Source organism: Arachis hypogaea, chromosome 13 (assembly GCF_003086295.3).
Source record: "Arachis hypogaea cultivar Tifrunner chromosome 13, arahy.Tifrunner.gnm2.J5K5, whole genome shotgun sequence".
Taxonomy (NCBI): Eukaryota; Viridiplantae; Streptophyta; class Magnoliopsida; order Fabales; family Fabaceae; genus Arachis; species Arachis hypogaea.
The window spans coordinates 7,280,798-7,297,747 of NC_092048.1; the positions used below are offsets into that span (position 1 = coordinate 7,280,798).

Sequence of the window (16,950 nt, forward strand, 5' to 3'; positions counted from 1 at the left end):
CAATCCGTCAACTATTTTAATTGATGTTAAGGTGAGAAAACGTTGTCATCCTCGAATTGGAAGTTAGCATAGCAAGGGAAATCAATTTTGAGAAAGTCACAGAAAATAACAGCCACCCATTTATGGATCAATTTCCTCTTTATTGAAGGTTGATTGTTATCATCACTAGGCAAATCCAACAATGTTATTACCATCCGAATGAGTTGAGGATTAAATAACAAAAAAACTCTTCCTGCTTTTACTTGAGATCACAACTAAAAGAGAAAAGTCACTAAAAATAAACTATATATTTTACATATACATCAAACAAGCCAAACAGAACAATTATTTGCTGCACTCGGTTGGAAAAAACATTAACCTGTTGTCTTTGGATTCAGGGAGGGTGTGTACAAAAGGTAGGTTAGTTGACTTTGGATCAACGGGGAAGAAGAAAAAAAAGCACCAACTATAATAACCGTCTTCTGAAGTGGCGAGTGGTGCCTTGGTAGGTTTTAACAAGTAGGCCAACTCCGATGCCAATTCCAAGACAAACACTAAGTCCGATACCAACTCCCACCCTCACACCAGCATTGAACCATGATAGTTCTCCATCTTCACCATCTGCATATGCTGTTCTCGGGTACAGCCCGTTATAATAGTCGTCTTCTGGTTTGTCGCTAAGGTAATCCGGGTCCTGCAGGATTGATAGACGAGTACTAAGAAAGGACGGTCTGTAATTTGCAAGCAAATGGGAGATTCCTATTCTAATTTGTTTGGTTGTCAATTTTCCAATACTTATCAGGGGAAGGAATTTCCACAATGAGCATGTGGTGCTAATTAATTTACAACAAGTGCTCAAGGAGATGGGACCAAACTACTTAAAATGAAGGTGCAGGAATGAATGTCATCCCTATCTTGACAGCTATATCTCCCTCGACGAAATGTATTCCGTCTTAGGTTTCAAATGACTCCTTGAGGTCCCGTTTAGTTCTCGGAACAGAAGTATAGAGACATGAAAACACAAACCTGCTTAGAGAAGATAAATACAGAAACAAGAAATATCTATGTCCGATGAAAATTCATAATTTTCTTATATCTCGTCTGCGTCAGTCTTTTCTATCCTAAGACAATTAACAAATTCAGCCTAAAAGTGCATTGAGGTGGTAAAAACAAGATTAGATAAAGCAAAAGCAACAATAAGGTTAACCGCAATGACAAACCAACATAGCATAATAGTAAATAGTATAATTTGAGAAACACAAAAGAGCTTATGTGGCGAGCAATAATTACCTGCAAAGCAAGTGGTGAATAAGCATCTTTCCCATTTTCACTTGCATCATTCTCAGGAATTGCATCCAATGCACTTTTCCTTGTATGTTTCTTCTGAGAACCGAGCTGCATGGTCTTTGTTAAGATAATTGGAGTACCCGAGCAGGACCCGGCAATGTAGACCTCAATTGTAGGTGGAGCTGAGTCTCGGAACAGGAATTGATTCTCCTTAAAGAAACCGGTGCCGGCTATTACATCCGACTCACAGTTCATACTCCATTTTTGTCCGTTATAGCTCGATTCCCTAACAATACCGTTGCTATTACTTAATTCTAGAACTCCGGAAAGAAGCAGAGCATCTTTATCAAACACTTGAAACTTCACACTGCCACACATCCTTATGCTATCAGTGCTTACAAATGTTACTTCTTCCGATTTTCTGTCGACCCTGTCCCTTTTGAGAAGGGTTGACACCCCATCAGAATATACACCAGCGCGAACTCCATTAACTTCGAGAAGGGTATCCGGATTCAAAGGAACATGATTGAGTGTGAGAACCTCAGGAGTGGATTGATCAAGCTCACACTTACAAACTCTTACATAGAATACTCTTATGTCGAGCCAAGGCAACGATGGCTTCATGGAGGGTTGATACGAGTGCCTCACAACGGCATATCCATTATCGGTTACCCCATTTCCATTGGCCTTACAAGAATTCTCCATTGCCAAGAGAGTTCAATTCTCCTCCCTACTCCAATTCCTTCATTTCAATTGGATCAATGAACAACTCTTTCCAAGTACTAATCCACTGAAATTAAGTCAAAGAGGAACAAAATTCAGCTCAATTTACAGGAGATTTTGGAGGACTAAACAAAACCAACCAGAACAAGTTCATAAAAGAACACACAATTAAATCTAACAAGAACTAATGCAAAAGAACATAATTCCAACCCAACTTAAGAGCCCCAACCAGAACAACACTGGCCATACTAAAAAAACCAACATAGTTTCTTGAGAGACAGAACCCAATTGAGGAAGACATAGCAAACACACTCAATCAGACTTAAAAGATAACAATCAAAATAAATGGATTCAGCAAACCAAACTGATGGATCAAAAAACAAAGAATTAAAAGAAATCAGATTAGAAAAAGATATTCATGCAGTGGAGAGCACCAAAAAGAAGCAAGTAGAAAACCTTGGGAAAGAAGAGACAAAAAGAGGATAAGGGGGAAGTGAAGATGATAAATCTAGAAACTCCTCGAATATATTTATCTGTTCGGTGGCTAAATCTAATGAAAGCACTCTCCAATTATCCAAACAAAAATAAGAAATTTAACCACAAAGCACACAGTGAAACTAAGCAAGCAGCAGCAGAATTAATCACCAGATGGGGAAAAAAAAAAAAATCCCGAACCAAAAATCGATCTTCTCTTGATGGAGAAGTTTGACCCCCCAAAAAAATGAAATAGCCGGTGAATAACGACGCACAGAAACGTTCGTCACAGGAACCCGACAAAACCATCACTAGCATGAGTTAAGTAACGATGCAAATGCAACCCCCAAAAAATGATTACTTAACACCAACCACTAACCCCACTTACCGCAAAATATCTTGTGTCCTCAGCTTAAGCAAAAAAGGAGAATAAGAAACGAAAAATCGAATTTTTATTATATTTGACAACAAAAGGAAGCTTTTTGAGTCAGACCCAGAATCTAATTCGGAGCTGAGTTCAAAATCCAAATAGCTCAGGAAAATTCTGAGAAACGAGGATTCTCCCCTTGTTGTTGGGATCAATGAAACTGATACCAAAAACCAAGATAAGAATCTCGGATTCTATGATAATCCCTCAGAAATTATAAATCATGGGCTGGCACTTATGGTGTTTATGGGTTGAAGTATGAAGAGAAGAAGGTTTATTTGGAAAAAAATTGTTGATATTAATGAAGATGAGTGTGGGGTCCATGGTCATATGAGAAATTGCAGTATTTCTCAAAGATCTTATCCAACAAAGGAGAGTGTGATTTATGGAGTTTGAGAATTCAGAGGAACCGTTAAAATTTGAGAGGTGAAAACGACGTGTTGTGTTGTGTCGTAGGTTCGTTTTTTCAGTGGCTGTAGAAACTAGAAAGTAGATTACTTGCAAAGTTGCAATTGCTTGCTAATATTATTATGGATTCCTCAAAATTTGTAACGAAAAAAATATCAATGTATCTTCTTTTTCTCTTCAGGTTAGGCACTTGTCTTTTTCTCATAAGATCCTCTTAAGTTTTTTGTTATAATTATCTGGTGATTACAACTGTCTAAAAAATGAAAAATAAATACAAAAAATCAGGTGATTACTGATTACTGATCACTCTGTTGTGAGTTGTGACTGGTTTGTAAAAATTTCATAGAATTTTGATTAATATCTTTAGGATAAATAATTGCAATAGCAATGTTTTTTTAATGAAATTTGTATGATTTTTTTATTTTATTTATAATAATTCATCCTGGTCAATTATAACAATTTTTTTTAATTTAAATCAATTGAACAGTTATTTTATTCATGTGTTTAAATAAGTATTAGAGATAGTCACCAAAAAAAAAAAAATAAGTATTAGAGATTCGAATATCATGTTTATATAATTTATTAGTTAATATTAAATTCTTATATAAATCAGATTTTAAGTAGATTAGTTTTTAATTCGTTCAATTTGAAAATTACCAAAAAAACAATTAGGTTTAACAAAGATTTCAAGGATTAGGACATGTACTTGGTACTTCAAAGATGTTTAGGGATAATAACGGGGCCAAACATGGAAATAATGCATTAATGTCGGCACTATGCAATGCATCAGCAAAGGCATAATCAAATCAAAATAAAATTAAAGGATAAACTCTTTTGTATGCTCTTTGTCTAGAGACAAAATAATTATCTCTTTTATTTTTTATTTTTAAAATAAGTTTTATTTTCTAAAAGCTTTTAGATACAATAATTTCTAATGAATCTAAAAGGTAAAAGAAAATTTATTTTGAAACGGAAAAAATATCTAAATAAAAAAGATATATAACCAAAAAAATAATTACTATATATTTGTATATTTATGTATGTTATTTAATATAATTTAATATATATTTTATACAAGTGATTAATCAAATAATTAATCTTTAGATATAGTAGCAAGATCACATCAAAATATAGGACCCCAAAATATATTAACGAGAAATATTTGATGATAGAAGGATTGAGTTGACACGTGTAGGTTGAGGTGATTGTGTTGAAGATTGAGGAGCAAGAAGTGCAAATTGGATCACCTTTTTACGTAAATGGACGAATGCATTGCAACGTGGTTGTTTTTGGCTCCATGTTAATGGAAGACTCATCACAAAACAATGAACAAAGCCATGTGAAATGGGCTACCACGATTCCAATGCCATTTATTTATTCAATTATTCTTGCTCAAAGTAGGAATTATCCAATTCATTGTCATATTATATTAAAATATTAATGTTTGCAAGACAATAAAAAATTAGTTTAAAGATTTTAAAATAATTTTATTTAATATTTATTCATTATTGTTAAATTATATAATTTTAAATATATAAAATATTTAATAATTATTAAAATTTATTATTTTAAACCGTCAATTAATTATTAACGTTTAAGAATATAAATTAAAATATATTGCTGAATTATTAAATTAAAAAATTAAATTAATAACTAAAAAAAATGACAAAATAAAAAATTTTAATAACTCTCTAATATTATATTATATAAGATCATTTTATATATCACCTTAATATTATTGTATTAAAAATAACCTAATCACATTACTTTTGGGTTTCTTGCGGCAAAATTTTAGTACTTTGACCTCGTATTAAGATTATCATTAGTAAAAATTTTAAATCTTTTACTTTAATTGATACATAAATATATTAACTTCACCCAAAAACTTAGGTACTAAACTAAAACTTCATCCATTTTTTTTTACTATTAATGAGAAAAGCTAAGTGAGGAATACTTTTTATTTATTTTTGCCTTACAATTAAATTGATACTAGCCAACTCTCTCTTCTTTTTACGCTAAAAATGTTGACCTTACATTCTCTTGAGAAAAACCAACAATCATCTAAACACACCAGCTAAGGCCATAATTAACAGCATATATATGACAAAGAAACAAGGGAGTTATCCTATAAAGTATAAAGAACAATTAAAAGAAAGAGACTGACAAGTAATCAAACTTACTCCCCCTTAAAAGAATAAAAGTTCCACAAATAATTCATAAAACTTGTCACATGGAAATGAGAATAGATAGAAGGAATAATATGATTTTGTTAAACTAGATTGTGATGCTCCATAGAGAAGGGAGAGAAGATTGAAATGATGGAATCCTTTTAGTTTAGCCTTTGTCACCGAGGCACTGCAAAGTCTAGCATACACATCAATGGAAAATATAAAATTACAATCAGCCCAAATAAGTTTTAAAAAAAGCATAGGTGATTATGTTTGACCTCAGTAATGCATCCCCTTCAAATCATTAACACAAAAACAGACACATAAAACATTGAAGGAAGGTTTCAATGAGAACAAAATGCAAACAACATAAATGTTATGAGATCATTTGAGCATGTATGGAAAAACTTACATCTCTTATTGGTAGTCCTTCCAAATCCATTCAAGAAAAGAATTTGAAGGACAAAATGACACTATAAGCACATTGGTCATGTATTAATTATCAGGGAAACAAGAAAATTCAATTGTACAGAGTCTGCACTTGCAGCATAATACAATGGCCAAACTTTCAACTTTCAATATTTAGAAAAGAAAACCTACAAATTCTCTCCTTTTTTTTTACCCTCACTTTTTAGCTTTCATCTTGAATGGATCCAGCAGGGTCTGTCACAATGTTTTTTCAAGTCCTATACAACAAAGTAAAAGAACATGTCAGGATGAGAATGAAGAAGACAAAAGGCAATTACTAAAGCTGGACTCCCATCTAATTGTGTTACTATTACTATGGGGGTTTTTGCATGGTAGGTATCTATTTCACTAGTAAATATGAGTTTTCTTAAGGTTAAAAAAAAAATCAGTTTTCACATACTTGTATAAATTTTATAAGATAACTTAATTCTTTCCGAAAAAAAGAAAAGGGAAAAACAAGTTTTCGGCTATATAAAAAAAAGAAAGCCTAACCTAGAAGCTTGGATCCCCTACATGTATAGTTTGATTAATTCCCACAAATAATGGAAATTCAGAATGCTAAGAAGGGATAGAACTTCTTATTCATGGCCTAGGCACCCCATATATGTGTATGTATTCGATTCAATTTATCTATGTTCATACCAACCAAGGTAGTCTAAAATTTCAGACTGTTTTGCTAACATCAAATGTAATCCTAATAGATAACAGAACATGATGACGTTGAATCCTTTCTTGTCCATTGACAAGATAGTGTTAAGAGTAAACAAATACAATAAGCACCAACAACTATTCAAGCAAGAATTTTTAAGAGAGTAAAATCTATGGAGTTTGAACATTTGTACTTGAACGACCATATTCTTCACAATTCATAATTATGATTTCTATTAATTGCATATTCCATGTACTAAAAGCTATCAAAATACGAAATGGATAACATTCCATCACATACCAAATACAAAACCGGCATAAATGTGCACTCCATTCCAACACAAAGCTCAACCCCACAATGCAAAAATCGATTTTCCACCAAAAAAAAAAAGAAAAACCTCAATCATAATAGTGATTCTGTTTCTTCTTACCATCAAAAGATCAATCACAATATACCAGCATTGTGCAAACAGAAATAGATAATTCGATGCACATCCATTCAATCATTGCAGATTCATATGATGACATATATAATGAGATAATAACTAACACATTTAAGAATGCATGAAAAACTACACTTAGTTCCATTCCAACCTCTCATAACAAGCAAAACCAAAAAAGAAACATTCTTTTTTTTTTTAAAGTAGGTACCTCTAGAAAGCAAGCTCCAGCAGCTGGAATCAACAGCAATATTGGAAGTGAGTCTTGCATTTGCAATAGCACTGTGAAGTGGCATCAAAGACTCTAAGCTTCCAATAACAGACAGAACCCTTCAAAACCACACCATCATAATTAACACAACTTAACCCCACCAAAATGAGAGCTTTTTAATTCAAAATTATTCCAAAAAAAAAAAAAAAAACACATTTTGAGCTCATCTTACTGTAATAAAGGAACAAAATTGAAACTTGAAAGCAAAAGAAACACGGGGAAGCGCAGTGTTGCAATTGTACCTTGAAGCACGAGGAATATGAGTTGAAGAAGGCGAAGAAACCATAAACGGAGTTGAAGATCTCTGAGCGAAGCTTCTAGAACGATTCGCGAGCGTCCTTGATGCCACTCTCACAGCTGATTTACACAGCATTGTGGAAGCCATAGCACACTGCTAAGCTTTTTCTTCTTGTTCCTATCAAACCCTTAAACCCTAAATCAGAAAAATTCCGTACAAAAACCGTAATTGGGCCAACGGCTAGCCCAAACCCAAACAATTCGGGTCATTTAAGTCCGACCCGTTTTTCTTCCAAACTCAGATTGAAACCTATCTTACTTAACTTTCCGGTGGTGGCGCAAACGAAGGAGTGTGTCTCGTTGAAAATGGCGGAAGAGGCGATTCTGGGATACCTCCAACACAACGAGGAGATTAAGGATTCGGGTGAATTTGCAGCTGAGAGAAACATCGACCATAACGAAATCGTCAATGTGATTAAGAGCCTCCACGGTTTTCGATACGTCGATGCTGAGGTAACTCTTTCTGTTCCCATTCTCCGATGGAACTTTCTAGAATGTTCTTCTGACACGTTTGGAGTGAGTTTCAGGACATAAAGAGAGAAACTTGGGTTCTCACGGATGAAGGGAAGACTTACACTGCAACTGGATCACCTGAATTTCAACTCTTCAATGCTATTCCACCAGAGGGTATCCCTAAAGATGAACTTCAGGTTACTCTATCTTAATTTCTGCTAGAAATGGTGTTAGAAATTTTGCTGCTGACACATACTATGAATCTGAAGTGTTTTTTTTTTTTTTTTGTTTTCTTTTATTTGGATATTTGTATTGAGTTGTTATCCTTTTGTAGCGAAGAATTTTGGTTGGGAGAACTAAAAAGGAAGTGTTTTGTGGTTGCAGAAAAAGTTAGATCCATCTGTCTTCAAGATAGGTTGTGCTCAGGCTGCAAAGAACAAATGGGTGGAGATGGGCAAGCAACTTGTAACTAGAAAGGTAAAAGCCATTCCATTCATCTAACTCTGCCCGGAAGTGTCGAGTTGCGAGGACAGGGTTTGAGGCGACGGAGGAGGCTGTATGTTGAATGGCATCCTATTTTGGTTGCAAATGTTATATATTGAGAATTTAGAGTTGCAACAAATTCATTGTTTTGCCTCTCTCTCTCTCTCTCTCTCTCTTGGAGCTCAGTCCATATGTGACTAAAGCCATTAGAGTTTTGGTTTTGGAACCCCTCACTCTCTCTGTCTGAAGCCTTATTTTGCTCAACTAACAAAGTGTGTCTCCATGCTTCTTTCTTTAATTTTTCAGTTCTATTTTCAGAATTCTGTTTTGTGTGCATATGCATGTAATTGAAATTATTCTGTTGGTGTTCGGACAGTTGTATACTTGCTCAGTCCTTTGAAATGGGAGTAACTTTGCATGTTATGAAACATTTTATGAGCCAATTTATTCCTGCAGGTTCAAAATGTGGATGACAAAGTCAAAGGCCTGCTTCTTCAAATACAGCAGGGACAGGTAAATACTAGTTTGAATTCAATTGCACAACATCCTGAGATCCTTTCCTTTGTTTCCCCCTTCTTGGATTGGGAGAGTGGTTGCTGCAGTTTTTTTTTTTCCTTTTCTTTTTGGATTCTGAAGTATCTTGATGAAATTGAGGAGATGAAATGTTGAGATATATCCAACTATATGGTCAACATTTTGGGTTGGGAAGCGATGATTTGAGGTGTTTCATGTCTCTTTAGTTATGACATGCAACTTCATGTTGCTTTGTGGGTATTGGGGAAACATTTTCATCAATTCCTGTTGACGTTTAATTCTTTGGGTGGATTATTACTTTTTGCCTTTTCCATCTCCTTATGTTGATCTTTCTTTGTCAGTCTTTTGTTTGCTTTACAAGTTTCCCATTTGAAAATTGTGTATCTCTAAGAATCTTGCCATGTGGTAAATGCAGGGCATTGGTTCAGATGATATCAAAGCACTCAAAGCACGAAAGCTTATTGTTCCACAGTAATAATAATTTCTGTTGGTTGTGATGAAGAATTTTGAATATATACTGATCATGCAGTGAATGACTTGACTATTCTTTTCTTGTTGAAATTCTTATTAATATATTATGATCTAGAACATGGAAGGGCTACTCAGTGAGAAAAGGTCCTAATTATGCCCCCAAAAGAAAGCAGGTTGTGACTGATTTGACTCGGGAAAATTTTCAGAGGTATTTTATTTGTAGTCCAAATATGTACAAAAATGGGGCTTACTTAAAACCTCTGCATTAAATCGTCAACTTTATTTGGACATTTTAGTGCATTAAAACCCAATCTCATGAACTTGCCTTTTTGTATTCTTTATGTCAGTGGTGAGTGGAAAGAATTGGAGTTCAAAGAGTACAATTACAGTGCTAAAGGTGCTCCTCTTGAGGGTGGCCATCTTCATCCATTGCTGAAGGCAAGGAACCTTTTCTCCTTCTCCTTTCACTCATGCCCCATAAAATACTACATTCCCCTTGATATTTATTAGGAAAAAAAGAATTGTCTGTTATTATTGCTGACAATTTGAATATCCATAATTACATTTGCAGGAAAACGTATTGTATTTTTAGATATTTAAATTTGAGGATTGATATAGAGTTTTGCTAAGAAACTTGATGGTGATCAAAACATGCCTTGTATAGTGCCTTTTTATGCATTTATTTTAGTGGTTTTATATATATGCATGTGTGCACTATACTACGTGCATACATTGTATTGTGATTTTATTATGGTGCTTTCCCTATAAGATCCTTGCCTTGCCTATGTTATACTTTGTTGTCATTATTTACATGATCAATGCTAAAAGGGAACGTGGTATTTGGTGTATACTCAGACTCTGCACAAAATCGTGTTCAATCTTTACGGAATTTATAAGTGTTACTAGAAAAATTTGGATAGAAAAATTTGGAAAGCACAATTGGGTCATCTGATGAAATTTTTCTCTATGTTTAGGTACGGGCTCAACTGAAACAGATTTTCCTCTGCATGGGGTGAGTCCTATCTTTGTTTTGTGGAAGCTGATGTCTTCTTTGGTTCAACTTTTGTCTTCAACTTTCAAGTATAACATTTTATGATCTAATCTGATGCTGCAGTTTTGAGGAGATGCCAACTAATAATTTTGTTGAGAGCAGGTAACTGTTGTTTCCTTATGAATATCCTTCCCTGTTCAACAGATTGTACACATCATGTGTATTATAGCATGTAGCAGCAACATTTTGCTCTTTACATCTAATTGTTATAATTTGCAGCTTCTGGAACTTTGATGCGTTGTTCCAGCCCCAACAACACCCAGCTCGTGATTCACATGACACCTTCTTTTTGGACGGTTAGTGAAACTACAATTTTATACATTCTATTCTCTCATTCCATGCTTCATTATGAGTAAACATGGCTCATACATCTGCAGCTCCTTCAACTACAAAGAGACTGCCTGAAGATTATGTTGAGAGGGTGAAGCAAATTCATGAAACTGGTGGTTATGAGTCTAGGGGGTATGTATCGCCTTGAGCACACTTAGGATATTTGTTGCAAGACATATAAGTTCCAATATGTTGTGGAAAACCTTACAACTTGTTCCTTGGTAGATATGTATATGATTGGAAAAGAGAGGAAGCAAACAAAAACCTCCTGCGAACGCACACAACTGCTGTTTCCTCGAGGATGCTTTACCAACTAGCGCAGGTGTCCATTTGTGTCTGAACTCAATTTTTTCTTATCAGGTTCTTCTTTGTGTACATCATTATGTCATGTGATCTTACGTGCCATTCATCTTCCTGCTATTGTTCTTCCTCATGATTGCAGATTGAATTTTCTAAGTAATGTATATGAATATGTATGTCTGTTTTTGTGTGCATTGTATACTTGTTTGTGTTTTTTATTCATCTTTAATGATTATTCCCCAAGAATAAGTGATTATGTTTCCATGTTCAAGGACTGAAACATAGACTGCATCATATAATTTTGTTTCTCTTCGTTTTAATGTCTTAGCAGAAGCCATTTGCTCCCAAAAAATATTTCTCCATTGATCGTGTCTTCAGAAACGAAGCAGTTGATCGAACACATCTTGCTGAGTTCCATCAGATTGAAGGTAAAAGTTTTAATTCTTTGAAATTATTCATTGTCATCCTTATGAAACAAACACCTTTGATATTTATCTCTCTTGAAGTCCTGCAATTTTTTTTTTAAAAAAAAAGGGGCAAAGGAATAGACTACAGATTGCTTCTAAATTGTGTTTTTGTTTATCTTGGGATTCAAATTTGTCAAAATGATTCCAACATTTCTAGCATCATTTTTTTTCAGGCCTTGTATGTGATCGAGGACTCACTCTTTGTGACTTAATAGGAGTACTACATGATTTCTTCTCACACTTAGGTAATACTTTCTTATGTCGTAACAATTTACAATTGTAATGTTCTCTATGACCCACAGTCATGTTGGATAAATATGGTCATTAGTAGCATAGTTAAACTGTTGATGTTCCTAGCTAAAACATATTAATTTCATTGTTATTGAGATCAGGCATGACCAAATTGAAGTTCAAGCCTGCTTACAATCCATATACTGAACCAAGCATGGAGATTTTCAGGTGAATACTTCTTTTAATATTTGGCATCTCCTTATCCTGGTGCTGAGAATTAACATGGTCAAATCCTAACAGTTATCATGAAGGCTTTAAAAAATGGGTAGAGGTAGGAAATTCTGGCATGTTCAGACCTGAAATGTTGCGGCCGATGGGACTTCCAGAAGATGTCCAAGTTATTGCCTGGGGCCTGTCCCTTGAAAGGTGAGAAAAATTTGAGAACACCATCATGATTGATTGCTGAGAATATAGAAAATCCATTTGTTAAAGTTACTATGAATTCTTCTGTTTCGGTACTCATTTTCTGTTTGAATCTAATAAAACACTAGGAATTTTAGTACAACATATTAACTAACTACTGAACTTCATTCAAAATTGATTTTGACAAGTTCTTTTGTCTCTGGAAACAGGCCAACGATGATACTATATGGGATCGATAACATCAGAGATCTCTTTGGTCCCAAGGTATTGTTAAGTTATACCAAATATATGGTCCCGTGCAACAACTTTTTTTTTTTTAAGTTTTACAAGTGATATTGTCATAAAACCATGTATGTTTCATGTTTGATGCAGGTGGATCTTGGCCTCATAAAGAAAAATTCAATTTGTCGTCTTGGAATTAACTAGAACAATTCATTTTTCCATTGAATTTCTTGTCATTTGTTGAAAGAAAGTGAAAGAAGTTTTGTGGTCAAATATTAACTGTAAGAATAGTTAGATCTCTTATGAAGAATTCTGGTGTTGGAAAGTTATGGCATTAGCATTTTTTATTTTTCAGCTATGTTTTGTTACTATTATTTTCATATAAAACACTGAATTTTTAGCATCAATGGCCTTGTTACAACGTTTCTACTCATTGATAAAGCTTACATAGACTTCACTTATACAATTTATAAATTTCATTGTGGATATTAATGTACAAGGGATCAAATCAAGGAATTTTACAAGCAATTGTCAAGTTGTAATCATGATTGCATCCTCTGAAAATCAACAAAGTATATACATGAAAGAAGCAAGAAAACAACAATTGAGTGGTGCAACATGCACATTTCAAAGTATATCAAGAGCATATACCTTGAAGCAATGTTGAGTTTAATTCTGTATATATACAAGACAGTGAATGATAGATTACAAGCTTCATTTTGTTAGCATATCAACCGTTGAACAGAAAAATATGATCTTATTGCAAATACTTGCAAGTGAAATTACTATATTAATCTGACTCACAACAATGACACCATTTTGCTCTCCATACAGTCATCAATTTTAATTTTATGTTTGGAGTTTAGTAGTAGTATCCACTGGAATAACAGCCTCGGATTGAGTCTCTTCCTCCTCTTCGCTGGATTGAGTCTCTTCCTCCTCATCGCCGGCAACACCAGACTGAAATTTTTTGCGCTTTCTGATGAGATCATTGACCAGTTTATTGAATTGTACGTCACTGCTAGCCAGCATGTATCTCAGCTTAATATTAAGCTGATTCTCCACAAGAACCTTGTGTCTTGGGATAATTCGCCCTTCAAGAGAATAGCTGAAAAACCTGAAAACAACATAGGAGGTAGATAAATAGATAATCGAAGAAAACTATGCAATATTCTTTAAAAGTAATCTATGATCAAAGTATCATTATGTGATGATACCTTGGAAACTCGATGATATCTTGCAAAGGTCGGATCATGGTTCGCCGCAGATAAACATACTTAGGCCGAAGGACATCGGGATTGTATCTGAGCAGCAATGGGAAATCAGCAACCATCTCGCCTAGCTGCCGGACGTGTATGCCAAGAGACAAAAAATATTTAACATTTACTTCAAGCTTTTGTACAATGCTGCATCCCAAGAGCTCAGGTCCCAGAGCTACAACCTTGGCAATATCTTTCTCAGTTACTCCAGCTTTGGTCATCAAGAATATAACCTTCATCACATTGAATTTCAGCAGATGAGTCAATACATGTCTCTAGATGAATCATCTTATTCACATATAATTATTTATTTCAATTCTTTCTGTCCATTAATAAGTGTCGAATTGACAGAATTGGTATATCCAAAAAGCAGGATATCAAGTTTGTCAATCTAACACTTGTTAATGGACGGAAGTAGCATAGAGTATATAGTACTATATGACACCAAGGACATAAGTATCCCTTCTCACACAAATTTGGATTCCTAATTATTCATTTGTGTATTTGGCTATAACTGTAAGAAGATATGAAAATGGTTACTGATAATATAAACATTTTTATCATAGTTGGGGAATAGAAGGACAAACCACTGGCCTAATCTTCTTGTTGAGGCTGTAAGTGAGTAGAGTAGGAAACTTCACAAGCATGTTGCCAACTGCATCATCTCTAACCCCTATGTCCTGAAAAAATTTTACCTTGATAATATAATAGGTACCATATTGTTAGCAACCTCATCAGCAAATATGCTGGTACAAAAGTCTTACAGAAACTGCTGATTACGTTAGTACAAATTCGTTTAAGGGTACCTTTGGAACAATATTCAACTTCAAATCGGTACAAAAGACCATTGGTTTAAGGGTAAGCATTCTCCTCATGCCATCTTTAGTGATTCCATAATAGTAGAAATACTTAACAAGAGGTTTCCATTGTTCTTCAATGCTACAACCCATCAATTGTGGCCTAAATGCTAGCAACTTGCCAACATCCTCATTTTTAAGCCCAAATTCTTTCAAGTAATTAACCTGAAAATTACAACTCAAGAATCAATTTATAATGTCTATATATCAGAAACCATTGCATATCAAACTACTGTACCTTTTGGTTCATTTCTTCCATAGTTAAGTAACCAAGTGCTCTGGGGAAATCAAAAACCATTGTGCCAAAATCCTTCTCATTCATACCCATGTCGACATAGAACGCCACACGAGTCTTCACTTCTTCTAAGCTGTACGACAACAATTGAGGACATCGACTAATGACATAACCCACCCAGTCTCTCCTAACTCCATTGGACACCAGATACTCTACAATCTCGTCAAGTTCCTTATAGCTGCGGTGCAAAATATTCTCACCACCCTTAACAAGTGCAACCCCAAGGAACTCCCCTTTCACATGATTCGACTTCAACCACTGGACACGGTCCCTTATCAAATCAATTCTTCCTCTTGACAACAAAATGAGCTTTGATATCTGGGGATATGATAGTTCATTATGCTTCAACCATCTAAAAAACACAAGTACAATCCAATCAGCAGCCTCCAAAATTTACTATAACCACAAACATTTTCAATTCCAAACATAAGACATACTAAAATTAAGAATTAAGAAATATAACTAATACAAGTAAATCTACCTAACCATATGAAGTTATTACTTCATTCCACAGAAACAAAAAAACAAACATCTTAGCTTCAATCCAAGTAATCCTTACCTGATAAGTGGCACAACCTGGGAGTCCTCAATGACGGCTTTGGAGCGCAAATTGAAACTAGAGTTATAATATTCTGGCATCCTCTTCAAGCTAGCAGCTTCAATCATAACATAGTCAAGGAAACCTTGCAGCCTATTAGCCAAGTTAGTAGTGTAAGTGATTCCAAACCTGCCCTCCTTCATCATGGCTTCTTTGAAAATCTCCAAAGTCACCTTCCTACGAATCTCAACTGCACGCATTATCATCTCCTCCTCTTCTTCATCAACATGGCCATCACCACCACCACCACCACCATCACCATCATTGTCAACACTTGATTGAAAAAGGTTTCTTATAGGTGGAAGAGAAGAACCCACATCAGAGTCACTTGGGGACTGAACATAGATGGAACCAGGGAACTGAGGGGTCCTCTTCCTAACAAGGGAAAGTTCCAAAAGTTTCACCTTTTCTTGGTGGGGCATGATGGGGTGTTCTTCAAGTTCAATCTTTTGGGAAGCAGTGAGTTGCTGCTGATTCTGGTTGTTCTGGGAAAGGTTCTGAAGGAAAAAGTTTGTGGATTTGGAATTGTGTTTACGGTGAACGGGGCTGTGATGATGTTCATCTGGGGCATCTTGGGAATGTGGGTTATGGCAGTTGAGAATGGTGGAAGTTGAAGTTTGGTTGCAGATGGACTTTGATTTGAATGGTACAGAGGAGAATGGAAGAAGGTAAAGGTTGCATTTTTGACACAAAAATAGCATCTTTTTTGTAATTGATTCGGTGAAGATGGTGATTGGAATTCGCAGTGGATAAGAGTTAACAGTTGCAGCTCAGGTTCGAAATTTCGTTAGTTCCTGATTAACGAAGAACAGGAATCGGAACAAAATATCTCAAATATACAACCCTAATATAAAAAAGTAAGAACCTTGGAACATCTCGGTCCCATGGTCTAGTGGTCAGGACATTGGACTCTGAATCCAGTAACCCGAGTTCAAATCTCGGTGGGACCTTTTTTCCTCTCTGTTCAATAATTTTTTTTCCCCCTCTCAACTGTTTTATAGAACTATGACATGATAAACTTTTTAGCTTCCTTATAAATTGTGCAAACAATATTTTCTGTTTATATTAAATTGAAAATTTCATAAAGCAAAACCAATAAAGAGATGTGGGAAAGAATCCATCATTTTTTCATTATAAAGTTGTAATACCGGAAGAAAACAAGTATTCAGATGATTCCAGACAAAGCTATTGTCAATGCTATAAAGTCAATAAGCAACATATTGGCACAAGGCCAACAGAATCACTATAGCATTGTTTTTATGCTGTCTCTTTTTCTGAGATAAGTGGAGTATATATGATACTAAATTTTAGCTAGCTAATATTAGACAATTTTTAATTATAAAAATTCTTATTTTTTAAAAGATTTAAAATTCTGAATTTATAATT

General features: G+C 34.7%; 4 protein-coding genes and 1 non-coding gene across 10 annotated transcripts; 2 read left to right on the forward strand and 3 right to left on the reverse strand.

Moving 5' to 3' along the window:
* Nucleotides 1-119: 119 nt before the first annotated feature.
* Nucleotides 120-3,470, reverse strand: LOC112736883 (uncharacterized protein At1g01500). 4 transcript variants are annotated; one of them, XM_025786531.3, is made up of 3 exons: nucleotides 2,852-3,470; nucleotides 1,270-2,056; nucleotides 120-673 (listed from the first exon to the last, which is right to left on the reverse strand). In XM_025786531.3, exons 2-3 carry the CDS (start codon nucleotides 1,969-1,971, stop codon nucleotides 446-448), a joined length of 930 nt encoding a protein of 309 aa, XP_025642316.1. In that variant the 5' UTR covers nucleotides 1,972-2,056; nucleotides 2,852-3,470; the 3' UTR covers nucleotides 120-445. The 4 variants fall into 4 exon arrangements, with proteins under 4 accessions (XP_025642316.1, XP_072069205.1, XP_025642318.1 ...); XM_072213104.1 differs by having other exon boundaries at nucleotides 2,665-3,242; XM_025786533.3 differs by having other exon boundaries at nucleotides 2,635-3,242.
* Nucleotides 3,471-5,233: 1,763 nt separating this feature from the next.
* LOC112736887 (uncharacterized) lies at nucleotides 5,234-7,762 on the reverse strand. Of its 2 annotated transcripts, none has more exons than XM_025786542.3 (3): nucleotides 7,536-7,762; nucleotides 7,234-7,352; nucleotides 5,234-5,662 (listed from the first exon to the last, which is right to left on the reverse strand). In XM_025786542.3, the coding sequence occupies exons 1-3, from the start codon at nucleotides 7,676-7,678 to the stop codon at nucleotides 5,643-5,645; spliced, it is 282 nt and encodes a 93-aa protein (XP_025642327.1). In that variant the 5' UTR covers nucleotides 7,679-7,762; the 3' UTR covers nucleotides 5,234-5,642. The 2 variants fall into 2 exon arrangements, with proteins under 2 accessions (XP_025642327.1, XP_025642326.1); XM_025786541.3 differs by having other exon boundaries at nucleotides 5,466-6,152; nucleotides 7,536-7,741.
* A 108-nt stretch (nucleotides 7,763-7,870) lies between these two features.
* LOC112736886 (phenylalanine--tRNA ligase alpha subunit, cytoplasmic) lies at nucleotides 7,871-12,962 on the forward strand. Its single transcript, XM_025786540.2, has 18 exons — nucleotides 7,871-8,043; nucleotides 8,118-8,240; nucleotides 8,428-8,520; nucleotides 8,983-9,039; nucleotides 9,476-9,531; nucleotides 9,647-9,739; nucleotides 9,879-9,969; nucleotides 10,506-10,543; nucleotides 10,646-10,684; nucleotides 10,802-10,878; nucleotides 10,960-11,044; nucleotides 11,138-11,234; nucleotides 11,544-11,640; nucleotides 11,853-11,924; nucleotides 12,072-12,138; nucleotides 12,211-12,336; nucleotides 12,543-12,597; nucleotides 12,706-12,962. The coding sequence occupies exons 1-18, from the start codon at nucleotides 7,897-7,899 to the stop codon at nucleotides 12,757-12,759; spliced, it is 1,467 nt and encodes a 488-aa protein (XP_025642325.1). The 5' UTR covers nucleotides 7,871-7,896; the 3' UTR covers nucleotides 12,760-12,962.
* Nucleotides 12,963-13,083: 121 nt separating this feature from the next.
* On the reverse strand, nucleotides 13,084-16,389 carry LOC112736885 (transcription termination factor MTERF2, chloroplastic). 2 transcript variants are annotated; one of them, XM_025786537.3, is made up of 6 exons: nucleotides 15,526-16,389; nucleotides 14,910-15,318; nucleotides 14,621-14,836; nucleotides 14,402-14,509; nucleotides 13,773-14,047; nucleotides 13,084-13,672 (listed from the first exon to the last, which is right to left on the reverse strand). In XM_025786537.3, the coding sequence occupies exons 1-6, from the start codon at nucleotides 16,263-16,265 to the stop codon at nucleotides 13,405-13,407; spliced, it is 2,016 nt and encodes a 671-aa protein (XP_025642322.1). In that variant the 5' UTR covers nucleotides 16,266-16,389; the 3' UTR covers nucleotides 13,084-13,404. The 2 variants fall into 2 exon arrangements, with proteins under 2 accessions (XP_025642322.1, XP_025642323.1); XM_025786538.3 differs by having other exon boundaries at nucleotides 14,402-14,494; nucleotides 15,526-16,381.
* A 53-nt stretch (nucleotides 16,390-16,442) lies between these two features.
* On the forward strand, nucleotides 16,443-16,514 carry TRNAQ-CUG (transfer RNA glutamine (anticodon CUG)). The gene has a single exon. It is a non-coding gene; the product is annotated as a tRNA-Gln (tRNA).
* The last annotated feature ends 436 nt before the right edge of the window (nucleotides 16,515-16,950 follow it).

Excerpts from the sequence above, each read along its gene's own strand:
- LOC112736883 (XM_025786531.3), bottom strand. The coding sequence starts at position 1,971 with ATGGAGAATTCTTGTAAGGCCAATGGAAATGGGGTAACCGATAATGGA. Across the intron at positions 674-1,269 it reads ATTCACCACTTGCTTTGCAG|GACCCGGATTACCTTAGCGA; the intron begins GTAATTATTGCT and ends TCAATCCTGCAG.
- LOC112736887 (XM_025786542.3), bottom strand. The coding sequence starts at position 7,678 with ATGGCTTCCACAATGCTGTGTAAATCAGCTGTGAGAGTGGCATCAAGG. Across the intron at positions 7,353-7,535 it reads CATATTCCTCGTGCTTCAAG|GGTTCTGTCTGTTATTGGAA; the intron begins GTACAATTGCAA and ends GTGGTTTTGAAG. Across the intron at positions 5,663-7,233 it reads CTGGAGCTTGCTTTCTAGAG|ACTTTGCAGTGCCTCGGTGA; the intron begins GTACCTACTTTA and ends TGTGTATGCTAG.
- LOC112736886 (XM_025786540.2), top strand. The coding sequence starts at position 7,897 with ATGGCGGAAGAGGCGATTCTGGGATACCTCCAACACAACGAGGAGATT. Across the intron at positions 8,241-8,427 it reads TCCCTAAAGATGAACTTCAG|AAAAAGTTAGATCCATCTGT; the intron begins GTTACTCTATCT and ends TTGTGGTTGCAG. Across the intron at positions 11,925-12,071 it reads TGATTTCTTCTCACACTTAG|GCATGACCAAATTGAAGTTC; the intron begins GTAATACTTTCT and ends TATTGAGATCAG.
- LOC112736885 (XM_025786537.3), bottom strand. The coding sequence starts at position 16,265 with ATGCTATTTTTGTGTCAAAAATGCAACCTTTACCTTCTTCCATTCTCC. Across the intron at positions 14,048-14,401 it reads ACAAGAAGATTAGGCCAGTG|GTTATATTCTTGATGACCAA; the intron begins GTTTGTCCTTCT and ends AATGTGATGAAG. Across the intron at positions 13,673-13,772 it reads GATATCATCGAGTTTCCAAG|GTTTTTCAGCTATTCTCTTG; the intron begins GTATCATCACAT and ends TGTTGTTTTCAG.